Source organism: Corvus hawaiiensis, chromosome 3 (genome assembly GCF_020740725.1).
Source record: "Corvus hawaiiensis isolate bCorHaw1 chromosome 3, bCorHaw1.pri.cur, whole genome shotgun sequence".
Classification (NCBI taxonomy): domain Eukaryota; kingdom Metazoa; phylum Chordata; class Aves; order Passeriformes; family Corvidae; genus Corvus; species Corvus hawaiiensis.
The window spans coordinates 115,240,205-115,252,932 of NC_063215.1; the positions used below are offsets into that span (position 1 = coordinate 115,240,205).

General features: G+C 39.8%; 1 protein-coding gene across 3 annotated transcripts in view; it reads right to left on the reverse strand.

The window, feature by feature from the left end:
- The window catches only part of SPTLC3 (serine palmitoyltransferase long chain base subunit 3), an 88,797-nt gene that overhangs the window by 37,007 nt on the left and 39,062 nt on the right, over window positions 1–12,728 (reverse strand). For all 3 annotated transcript variants that reach the window (XM_048299027.1, XM_048299029.1, XM_048299026.1), the window contains 2 exons: window positions 11,670–11,818; window positions 1,343–1,467 (listed from right to left, as the gene is read on the reverse strand). In XM_048299027.1, coding sequence (XP_048154984.1) covers window positions 1,343–1,467; window positions 11,670–11,818 — 274 coding nt within the window. The remainder of the gene's footprint in view (window positions 1–1,342; window positions 1,468–11,669; window positions 11,819–12,728) is intronic.

Genomic DNA, 12,728 nt, shown 5'->3' on the forward strand with positions numbered 1-12,728 from the left:
GACACTGGTATGCAGAACTAACAGAAAGTGCAGATTCATCTTGACAAGAAAATGTAGCTGTTAGGCTTAATTATAGAGGAAAACATAGGAGTAAATCTCTCAAATATATGGTGGATAAATAATACTTGTAATATATAATATATAATAATACTGTATAATAATATATACTAACTTGTCAAGAAAAAAAATACAATACATATTTATTATCTTTATTTGTGCCACTTATATCTAAATATCCCACCTCTGACAGAAGCTTGAATCTCTACATGAGGCCAGGTAAGGGAGGGAAAATTATTATACAGCTAAGCAAAGGACAAGTACCTCACACTGTATACCTGCAATTTCATAAATTTACCTTCATTAATTCTCTGTATCTGTTCCCTTTTAAACTGCTGGACAGGTTCTCTAGCACTGCAGCAGACTGAAGTTCATGTTCTGGGCAGCTGAAGCAACTCTCCCTGCCCAACACTTGTAAACACGTATTTTAGAGATCTCTTGCAAAAGCTGCATTCATCTTCAACAGCGAGTGAAGAAGTGACTTCACCTCTACACTGGTGTTTCAGAAGAAGTCTTGGTCATACACCTCAAACTGAGCTCATTCCATTTCCACCAAGAGGGAGGTCGTGTTTTGTATTTGCATGGCACACTTCATACTGTTGCCCAGCTGGATGAGCTGAGGAGGAGTTACCCACTTCCCAGCTATCAGCACAGTGCATCTGCCTATGATCTCCGGAGTGATCAGTGGCAGGATGATGGATATCCATGCCTTTGAGTTAGGTACTCCAAACTGGAGATGAGGTCCCTTTGGCACCAAGTAAGAGCCCAACTTTTGTAACATGATGGCAGCTTTAGACTTGCATTTCCTGCCAGCTTTCTTCGAAGGGCTGGCTGGAGCTCTGTTCGCCAGGAATGCTAAGCACTGTGCTTTTTCTTTTCTCAAAGTGTTGTAAACTCTATCCTAATCATCATCTTTCGTCACAGGCAGCTGGGCAAAATCTCAGCAAGTAGCCCAAATACTTCATCCCACAACACCTGGACATGTGATTCAACATTTGCTTAATTTTTAGGGAGAAACAACTTCACTGAGAGGAGCTAGACAGCCATGTCACCGATCCTTAAACAGATGTTAGGTATGTGCCATAGCAATACTCAGCGCTAGCACAGATGATAAAGGAGCCTATTTAAAGTCACGAGGTCATCGGCTTTATGACTCACACATTCCTGATAGCAAGCTTTGTTCCTCGATCGAGCCTTTCCACTTACTGAAAGCCTAGAATACTGCAACAGTAGTTAAAACAATTAATAAACGATTGCTCTGCATGTTCCTGAAGGAAGTACTCACCTTTCCAACAAGGGCTGGAATATTCATCGAGTTAGTTGCAAAGCCCATGCCAAACACCATAGCATCTTCCACACCAAGGAACTTGGCCACAAGTTTCTCTAGCTCTACATGTTTGTCTAGGGTGCCTGCAGAAATAAGCACACGGAATATTAAATCTCATTAAACTGTGAAAGTTATTAAGACACAAAACATACAAAAGAACAGGCTAGAAGTGTGTCATTAAGCTCTACGACATTAAGTTCTAATGAAGGTCTTCCATTTGTATCCTGTGCACGTGGGCTAATGCAAGAGGTGCAAACCAGCTGTGACTAATGCTAACAAACACTGCTGCTGTTAAGGCAGCAAAGCAGTTGCTATGGGAAAAAGCTTCCTTTTCCCGTAATAACTTTTGACATAGTTTATTCTGAAGACTAATTTTTTTTGTCTTTTTCTCTCCTCTGCAATGAGGGTAAAAATACCTCCTTTTTGCAAGAAATGTGGGACAAACATTTTAGGCATTCTTGAGTTCTCTCGATGTGAAAACAAATATGGGTGACAACAAAACTCTCCCTTTTTTATTGCCTGCCTATGTATATGTACAACATTCTTAATTAGGATTTTATATGGATAGACAAACAAAAGCAGTCTCCATATTTTTCTGCTTTGGAAAGTAAAAGCTATTCCACTCCCCATAACTGATGATAACTCTCCTCTTTCCTTCCTCTCAACAGGAAACATAAACAATTATGCAGCACTAGAGAGCCTTCTTAATTGCATGTTAATTATCTAATATTAGTGCCTGAAGTCTCCAAACAAGTAAGGTGCTCCAACTATCCAACAAAAACAGTATCCTTTCTGCCCAACTCACAGCGGAGGATGACAAAATACAAAAGGCAAACAAACAAAAGAGTGGTGTTAAGAGACTGAGATAACAGATAGCTTTGAACAGTAAGGAATCATCTCAACTTGCCAGCTCTCTAGTCCTTGGTTGCCTGGCTGTGCATTGCAGGGACCAAGGCAGAAGGAGCTCTTACAGGATGATCTGTGGGGAAGAAAAGAGAGTGGCCTGTGGATTCTGACAGCATTTCCCCTATGAATAAGGCTGTAATCAGAGAACAGAAGAAAAGAATTAGGCAAGTGAATATGTTACCTCACTTGCACTGCACAAACTGATGCCACAATAATATAAAGTGAATTACAATGGATGGGACAGGAAAGCTGTGCTCACTGTGATGAACAAAGGGCAGATGAAGGAGGAAAGCAGAAGCTTGGCTAGAGTGTCTCAACAAGAATGATGAGTCAGGAAGATGATCTTACCTTCACCATGGAGCAGAGCTCATTAAAAAAATCAAATATAAGTGGCAGGAGAACAGTTTCAGCAACAGCACTAAGTCAGCTGGTTACAGTGAAGCAGCGTTTTCATTATTTTTTCTCATTAAATATCTAAAGTCAGAATGACATCCGTTTGGAAATAGACTGTGACAAATATCTATCACACAGGCAGGTAACTCTCCAACAATCAGGGAGATAAGGAGCAAGGGTCATGTGGCTTCTTGAAAAACGTGGATTACATGGACAGTAAAGGACAGCAGTGCTGAGATTTTGCCAGGGCCCTCCTGGGCTGTGCTAGACCAGAGCCTACTCCAGCAGAGCTTCAAGAGTGAGTCTGCACTCGTATCACACTGCATCTACCTGGAGCTGGGTTGTCTCTGTGCTCTGAGAATTAGGTAGTGTGATACAGAAAAGGTGGCTCTGCAGAAACTCCACTACGTGTGAGCTGAGTTTGTGTGAAGCTCTTTGAGGATGGCTATTTTTTGAGTTTGTACAACCCAAGATACACAAGGGTATGAGCTGGCTCTGCACACAGCCACTGTTTAGTAGCCAGGCTCCATGAAATACAAAACAGAGCTGAGCTGCTCACTGGGAATGTGGGTGAGAATGTCTTAACTTGTAAGCCCAGCAGAACTCAGCACGTATTTCTGTGGTTAGTTCTGTATTTTTGCAAATTGGGCCCAGCTAGTCTTCAACCTGGTTACAGCTCTCATTGACAACTAAGAGTTCCAGCATGATCAGCTGCCTTAGTGTTCCTTTCACGTGTTATTTTGTCACTTGAGGGCTATCAGCACACAAAAAGGAGATGAAGTCGGAAATGGAAGCTTGAAGCCAAGCACACTACAGTCATTGCTTGAATTAGAAGGTTTGTGAAAGCATGAGAAACAAGCAGTGCGTGCTTTGCAAGGCAGGCATTTTAAGGCATGACACAGTTGTCCCTGACTATACCAGGGCTAAGTCTGACACTACTGGGGTGGAGTTAAATTGCTTTTTCGGGTTGCATCACATGTTTTCTGTTGTTGCAAACAGGAAAAGCCTGACTCAATACAGATTGTTCTGTTAAAGCTCCTGTTAGATGACCCACAAAGGAACAGCACTTTTTGGAGCTATTTTTATTGATTTTGTCATGGTGAAGAATGAGACATTCTGAAAGTGACTGATTCCTACTTACTATTTACTGATCCTAAGAGTGAATGCAGATGATATTGTACATCACTATTGCCTACAAATCCTGGAATACAAATTGAAATTGGTTTGCAAAACAAAACCCTGAATGACAAGGATTTGCAAAACGAGCCCTGGTTTTGAATCATGCTAATTACTGTGGCAATATTGCTGGTGGTAGGTAAGGTGTTGCAGAAGCAATACAACACACACCAGTACTGTCAGTGGGAGGTTCGTGACAGCTGTGTACATCGAACAGAGTTGAAAAAGCATATAATTATGCTTTTAATTTAATCATATCAGATTTAATTTAATCATATCAGACGATACCTCCACACAGGATGTCCTTGGACACTCTATAAATGACACCAATTCCATCACCTCTCTTCATTGGAAGAAACAAGGGGGCAGGTGTGTGCTGCTGGGATGAGGCTTGTCCACTAGCATTCCCAGCTGTCACAGCCACCGCCACGACAAGCATAAGCAGCACTACCAGACAGATGCAAATTTGATCCAAAGGAACTGGCACAAGCTGAAACATCTCAGCATCTAAAGCTACATAACAAAGGCAGTAATTACACAGCTCTTCATTAAACGCAGCCTTAGAGATGTCAAGTGAGGTTATCCTGGCCCTTAGAATGTTTTGTGTTGTACTAGATTCAAGGCCAGTATCGTGATCTGATGAATGAATAGTGATATACTGGCTACATTTTTTTTAATACATTGTATACACAGATACGTTTTATGCTTGCCCTATAAACAGACATTAGAATTTCCCCACTGACTGACTACAGCTTGGCTTGACCCAACAAATGAGGACACAACTCAATAATATACACCAAATCACCAGGAAAGATTTAAGGGGAAAAAAAAAAAAAAGGTAAGTGCATCTTTAAGAGACAAAATTAAATCCTTTTGAAAGTTATTCTTCCCTGCTGAACAGCTGTACGTAATAGAGTATAGCAGGAGTTACTGTGATCTGAGACTATATAGGTATTAAGATCAAAGATCATATCAAAAGTGGACTTTCACAATGAGAACCACCTCCACAGATTCCCACACTTCTCAAAGCAAACCCCCTCCTTTTCAAAATCTGGTGACCCAGTTCCCTCCATTAACTTGCCACTGCACTCTGTTGACAAGGAACATGAAATACACTGTGTTTTGACAGGCTTTTTCATAGACTTACCCATGCTGTTGGGCTGAAAGTCACTGTCAGACTACTAGACAGATAAAGCTGGAAGATGGACTTCCCATGATCCATACAGCCATTATTTAGTTTGACATTTTCAGCTCGGACAAGATGGTTTATGCCACTGGTTAATCTGCCCAAGACAGTCTTTCAGGTTCTTATACACCAATGACACAGACTGGTTGAACTGCCAACATGGGCAACAGTATCTTGTAATAGAATTTTATGCTTGGAATTCCAAGACCCAAAGAAGACAGGGAAATACCTGCTCGCCTCAAGTTAAACAAAAGCTGGGGGAGGAAACTGATATAAGCAACAAGCCCTTGAAAGAAAAAAGAACAGCTGGGAACCCTACGCACCCCTGAGGTGACTCACCAAGGTGAATGAGAACCATTACACTATGAAAATGAGGGCTTGTCAGCAGCATCCTTGGGAGGGTGGGGAACAGAACAAAGCACCTGAACCTCCTTGTCGCATTTGACACTTAAGGACATAAACTCACTCTGGTAAGATGCTTGTCAGAGATCAAAAAATCTGTATTATTGAAACACATACACGCTTTTACAAAAGCAAGATTGGATGAGTTATCAAGAGAAGAATGAAGAAACAGAAACTGGAGAAATGATATTATTTCTTTACACTGTGTTGCCAGAGTAGACGATGCAGATGGTATCACTGTCCTACAGAGCCACCACCAGAGGAAAGCCTCAACTTGTAGAATGAGACATGTCGGAAAGAGAGGGAGAGAAGCACACAGTAATGTTATGTAGTTGCCTTATTTGACACTGTATGTGCAGAAAAGAGTCCTAAAATAAAGGGGTTTTGATGAATCATTTGATAGAAAGGAAATGCTCAAGTTTTCTAAACATTGCTACCAACTGACAGGGCTTTCATACCACAAAGATGCCATGGGTGCCATATATCTAATAATGTACCTGTGTAATTTATTGATTCTCAGAAAAAAGGTGGATTAGTTTTAAAAAACCTTCCAGTTGAATTTAGATCTTCTGGTTTTGCTTCCTTTTTTTTTCCCTTTAGAAAAACGCAAGGTTAAAATTTCCAGTTTAAATGGAGCTGCTTCATGCTAAAGCCTGTATGGCAGTATCTTAAGTATCTAAATACTTGCATGCCGATAACATCATATATCGGCCATATTTTAGGTATTAAACAAGTCACACAACCCTTAACTCCTACAGATGCCTTCAATTCCACCTGCCAGCAGATGGACTATCCAGACTATTAATCTTGTTTTGCAAAGTATACTTTTGTAATGGTGAAATACCAGGAAATATCCTGACCCAATGATCCCAAGTTGTTCGTAAGTTGTTCATAAGTTGGATTAGTTATTTATGAGAGGGTAGGTACAAAAAAGGAAAAGGCTGTTAGTAGGAGATGACAAAAGAGAATTCTAATGTTTCCTAATTTATACCATACCCTATCAGAAAATAGCTAAGATTATCAAGTGTGTGTGTGTGTGTATATATACAAACATGCACACAAATTCTCATTTTTGTGGCTTTATTTCTCCTTAAGATCCTACTTGGAAACTGTAAATTATGGAAAATTCAGTTCTTTATCTCTTTCTCCTAACTGAAAAATGAAACATTTATTAATGTTTGTACAGTATTATGTTTAAAATGAGCCCTGGCACTAATTAAACCTATGAAGTAGTATAAAAGAAAGAACGGCCAAATAGTTATTTTTGTCTTTTTGAAATGCTGCTAGAAATTCATATTGGGCCTTAAAACCCAAAGGAAGGAGGTAAATAGGATTGAGCTACTTTTGTAGGTTGAATGTTGGCACAGATTTTCAGATCTACTTTTTAGAAGTGAGACCACAATCAAGTGTAAAAAATCCTCAAAGAAAAAGCCCTAAAACTGAGTGCAAGTTAGGTGTTAAAGGGTAATCTCCTAATATGCCCTCCAGAGTTAATCACCCTGCAAGTGTTCTGTGCAGGCTCCATCTTGTCTTTTGGTCCAAGGCATAATCACAGGAGAAGGATTTCAAAAGGCAGGAATCCTGCCTGGCTGCTTAACCAGCACTAATGACACGTTTGCTCCAGTTACTCACGTATACCATCTCCATGAGGAATAATGGGGAGCTAGATAAACAGAGCATTGGAGTACTGGCTGTCCACGTGACAGTCCTGTCACCAGCCTGGCCCCAAGCCTAGGAGCACTCAGAGCACGATAATCTGCCTTATCTTAAAAAAAGTGTAACTTTGCTGATTTTATTATCATCTGAAAGCAGCAAGCAGGAAACTAATTGGCATGTTTCTCAATAATTCTCAGTCACATTGCTTAGAAAAGGCTGACTATAAACACTGAGCCACAGGATGGGCTCAGAAAAAAGGCTTTTGAGTCTGCTTCCAACAGTAGCCAGCTCCCACTCCAGCCATTAAACCACACTGATTTGCATGGGAAAAAGGATGTTATGTTCAAGTTGTCATTCTTTCATATTTTTCATTATATGGGGGAATACTTACTATTTCATATTTATTTAGGTTCCTATTTGCTGGCAGTTTTATTGAGCTAAAAAGTAACACTTCTGAGGGAAAAATTAACACACGGAAAACAGTATAGGTATTTTTGGGGGGTAGTTTACACGAAATGCCCTAATGTTACAAACACTCCATTAGTTGAACAGTTGCTGTCCAGTTACTTATGGAATCATGGAATGAATCACAGAATAGTTTGTGCTGGAAGGGACCTTAAAGATCATCTCATTCCAGTGCCCCACTTTGGGCAGGGACATGGACACCTTTCTCTAGATCAGGTTGCTCCAAGCCCCATCCAGTCTGTCCTTGAACACTTCCAGTAATGGGCATCCACTGCTTCTCTGGACAACCTGTTCCAGTGCCTCACCACCCTCACAGGGAAGAATCTCTTCCTGATATCTAGTCTGACCCTGCCCTCTTGTCAGTTTGAAGCCATTCCCTCTCATCTGGTCACTCCACGCCCTTGTAAAAAAATCCCTCTCCAGTTCTCTTGTAGCCACCTTGCGGTACTGGATGTCTACTTAAATCCTTCAAGATTCAGGAATTATTTTCCCAGACCCAACATTTATTCCTAAAAACTAAAACTTCCTACTTATTTTTGTCCTAGTTGGTTTCTTGATGTATAGTGAACAAGCCAAGAAATAAAAACAATGACCTTTTCCTGCACCTACAGGAGAGACTGCTGCTGACAAAAGCTGCTTTAATTTAAATAACTCCCATGGTCAATTTTGTCAGGTACAGTAGGGGTAGATCTCTCTGTATCCTCCCTTGGCATCTCCCACAGTTAATAAGGGCACTCTGAATCAGGTACAGTTTGGGTATTTCTAGTAACTATCAATGATCTCTCCTCTGCACGCGTGGCCGATGTCCCTTAGAACGCAACGGAGTGAGAAGTCCTGGCACCTGCAGCAATGAGCTCCTTGGGTCTGCCAGCCTCCAGTATTTAGGTGAAAACCTTCTACCAGCTTCATACTGAAGATCAGTAGATCTGGTAGTGGGAGAGGCAATGGACAGTGAACCCTGACCACTCTTCCACATCACACATTGTATTGAACACTTCTACAGTTTCTCCCTTTAGGCTCTTTTTGAGTGAGATGACAGGCATTTGTGACAGCTGAAGACAGCAAGCTCAGTAGTTGTTCACCCAGAAGCCATCTGAGGCCTTTGAGGATGTCTGTGGCCCTTCTCTTACACTTTCCAGTTTTGCTAAATATTTCTGATCAGACCTGCACAGAGTACTCAAGACAACAGCAAACAGCAGCTTTATGCAGTAGCATACTGAGGCTCTATGGCTGGCTTTCTGTGTACTTTCTAGTAACTTCTAGTGTTTGATTTGCTTTCTGACCATGGAACAGTAAGTTAATTCTTCCATGGATGTACCACTTATAACTCCAAGATCTTGCTCCTAAGGGATAGTAGCTAGCTTGGTCTCAAAAAAAGGAAAGTATTTTTCTTTCACATTGAAAGTCCCACAAACCCCTCAGAAATGTGTCTTAAACAACACCATTATACTAAGAAAGTAATTTATTAGTATTATAATTAAATAGAGCATGGAACTAAAAATTGAGAGAAAAGCCTTAAATCTTTTTATGAGGGACAAATCTAGGAAGGTCAGCCACTGTTTTCATCAGTTTTAACCATGCTCTAAGAGGAAACTACCTGCAACAACATTCTGGTACGACAGCGTTGTATACCCTCTTCACAGCCTGGCCAGCTGTAAGAGGAGGCGTGTAGGCAGAAGACCATAAAAGACAGTTTTACCATCATGTAGTCTTTCAAATATCACTCACATTACTTTCACTTGTGTCTTCTTTGTTTTACCCTCTCTCTGAAATCTTCTGAAAGCAGTGGAATGATGCTTCTCAAAAAGAGAGCTACCACTGCTTACAGAGAGATCTTGGTAAAACTCAAACATGCCAGACACTTAAATGCACACAGGCAGAGCAGTACTTCCAAAGTCAATTAGCCTGAAAATATAAATATGTTCAAGTGCTCTCTTGGATTAGAACCCCACAGGCAATTTGCACAGCCTTGGCTCTTGCAGCTCACTGCACTTTTACTTGAAAACACTTTAGCTCTGCACACAATAACAACAGAAGTTTTGAAATGTGATCTGCCCAGAAACAAACTCATCCTGTTCTTTTTATCTAAGATGAAGATGAGAAATGATAACTTAAAAAGTTAAGACCTTTCATTCAGACCCTTCCCTATCTCTCTCTTTGATACATTTAACTCAGAATTTTTCTGTTCAACTGTGATGAGAATGCAGCACAAGAATGTAAAGGAGCAAGGAAAGAGGATATCCACTATGAATAAGAGGCTGTTTTCCTCAGGCTGTTTATAGAGATCTTGGTGACAGACAGGCTCCAAAGAGCCAGCACCAACGAAGGAACCACTGCTCAGCACACAAACACAGGCTCTCTGTTACCTGCCCAGGATAAAATGCTGTGACTGCTCATTTACACCAGCTAAGTCAGGCCCAAACACACTGCTTTCCTTTCTTAATAGGTCTATGTCCAGGCTGCTCTCCGAAATCCACTTCCAAAAGACTGAGACTCACAAGGATTTTAGGATGTTCTTTATCTGTAGTCCATGCTTGCATTGTGAATAGTCTTGATGCAGTTCATGGGACTGTTTGTTGTGAAGGTAATTAGAATGAATCTAAAACCCTGCTCAATCAGTGAGGACAACAACAGCACAGGAGCTCAGATGAAGAGAAAATCCTATAAATCTCTACACACTGGCTCTCAGATACACTAAATGAAGTTACCTAATAAGATTTTTAATATTTGAACACAGAATCAATCTTTTAATAAGTTGGGTTGGTTTGTTTTTTTCTTATAAATTAAGCCACACAAGTCTTCCATTAAAAAAACTCAGCAAAAGCTACAGAATAAGGAACACCAGCCATAACCTTAGATGTACCGAAAACAACTTGAAATGTTCTTAGACAAAATAGAACCCAAGAGAAAAAGAGAGAAAGCTTCCTTCAATACCTTAAAGGACTAGCAATGGTGACCACTTTCAAGCATGCAATGCAGGTTAAATAATATATTGCAGTCACCAGATGGGTCACCTACAAAAGGAAAAGTAGGGTCAATCTGTAAACCCTCTCTGGGTGGTGCCGCTGACATAATTACTATTGGCAAATCAAACCACAATGACAAGATAAGAAGCAGGTGACAAGGTTTGCATTACTTTTTTGTCTGAAATGGAGACTTTATATAAAAACTTAAATTAAATACAGTATTTTTTCTGTAAGATTTATGGAAGAACAGAGGTTACTTTGAAGATACAAAACGTAATTTTTTCAGGTTGCTGGATTAGAAACAAGAAGTCTATAAAGACTTCTGCATTCTGGGAAGCCTATATCTTCTTTCTTTTTTTTTTTTTTTTGATAACTCCCAAGAAAGGTAAAGCCTGAAGAGAAATCTCCTCTTGCGTTTCTATGGCTTGAAACTGTTTTATTTTTTCTGAAGTGTAAGATGATGGTACCATAAGGAATGCAAGGCTTTGTGTAAAAACAGAAAGTTGAAGGTAACACTGCATGCAGCCTACAAACCAACAAAGCAGACAAATCATAAAGGACATATAAACCAAGAATGTCAGATGGAGCCTTCCTGAATTTATTTGCTAAAGGCAAACTAGAAATATTTTGTTTGCATTTGTGTGGAAACTACTGGTTTTTGCCAGTAGTATCTCATAAAACATTGCAATACATTCTTAGAACACGGGATTAGAAACATTATGTAAAAGATCATTTTACTAATCTGAAACCTCTGTGTGTAATCATTTTACTAATCTGAAACCTCTGAGGGTGGTAACTGATATAAATCTGTGATGCAGTTGAATTTGCCCTTGAACAATACTTGAAATCTCAGTGCGTTTTTTACTTCTCTTAAAATATAAGCCTGTTACTTCCGTCATTAAAAATCCCAGGCCAGTATACGACACATGTGCTTTTGCTTTTCCAAAAATCAGTACTATTTTTCCTTTTGAAAAAAACCCTCATGTGAGAACAAATAAAACACAGCATTCCTTCTAATTGTGAGTAATTGCTGATGTGATTGAAGTTCTCTAAGAATCCAATTCTTTCAAGATATCTGTGAGAAAATGAGAATAGTTTTACAGAAACTTTGGTGGCCATCTTGCTGTTTACTCACCCATTTCTTGCCTGGTACTGCAGACTCCTGTCCCGTATTTTTCTAACTCTATGGTCACAGTTTTCAAAGCATTAACATCTGTTTCTGCAAAGCCGAGGTAGTTATAAGAACCCATATTGATTACATTCTTGATAGTCCTTCCTGTAAACCTACAATTAAAGCAAATTTTGAACAACAGCGCAATTTTCCCTCCAATCCCAAATGAAAAGAAAAAAACCCCAAATTTTCCCACCAAATTTTGTTCTGGTGTCAAATTCCTACTTGGGAATTTACAATCCTCATACTCTAACAGCCCCAAAGTTTTTCTAGCCTTTCTCTTTTCCTAACTAAGTACTGCTTCTTGGTCAGAGTGCTTTCTAGAAGCCACACTGTAGATGGCAATATACTGGTAAATTGAATGGTGAATGGCTGCTTTTATGGTTTTAAATAAACAAACAAAACTACAACTTTATTTAAGGAACAACTTCCAGACATTAATTTTTCAAGCAAATTGTCAACTGCTTCCATTAAGTCATCGGTGTTCTCACACAGACAGAGAGCTTAAACTTGATGAAAATACGGGAAACACTATGATGCGTTCTCAGTAAGCTCAAATACAGCCAACCTACCCATTGTCTATGCTGTGAATTTCCATAGCTGCTTAATTCAGCTGCAATACACCAAAACCTTCAAGCTGTAATCTGCTTAAAACCCACTGCCAAAGACTCACTATGAAGGCAAGAAGCCACATTCATGCAATGCAAGGTATTATGATTTAAAACCAATCATAACCAATGGATAAAACAAATTTTGTTGTAATATTTTGAGTCAAGGTCTGTTATAAATGGAGTGTGAGCAGTCTTGTGCTGACACAGCCAAACAAAATCTTGCAAGCCAAATTTTTGGATTGTAAACCCGTTTGCAATAGAGTTGGAAATCCATACTGCATTTCCAAACAAATACTCAGATGAAAAGGATCAGATTGTCGGCATGGTGCTGACTGCAGAAAGAAGCATGCCGATGGATTCTAGACAAGGATCTAGACAGAACTTTTTGTGCTTTGCAGAGGTATCAGGAGTA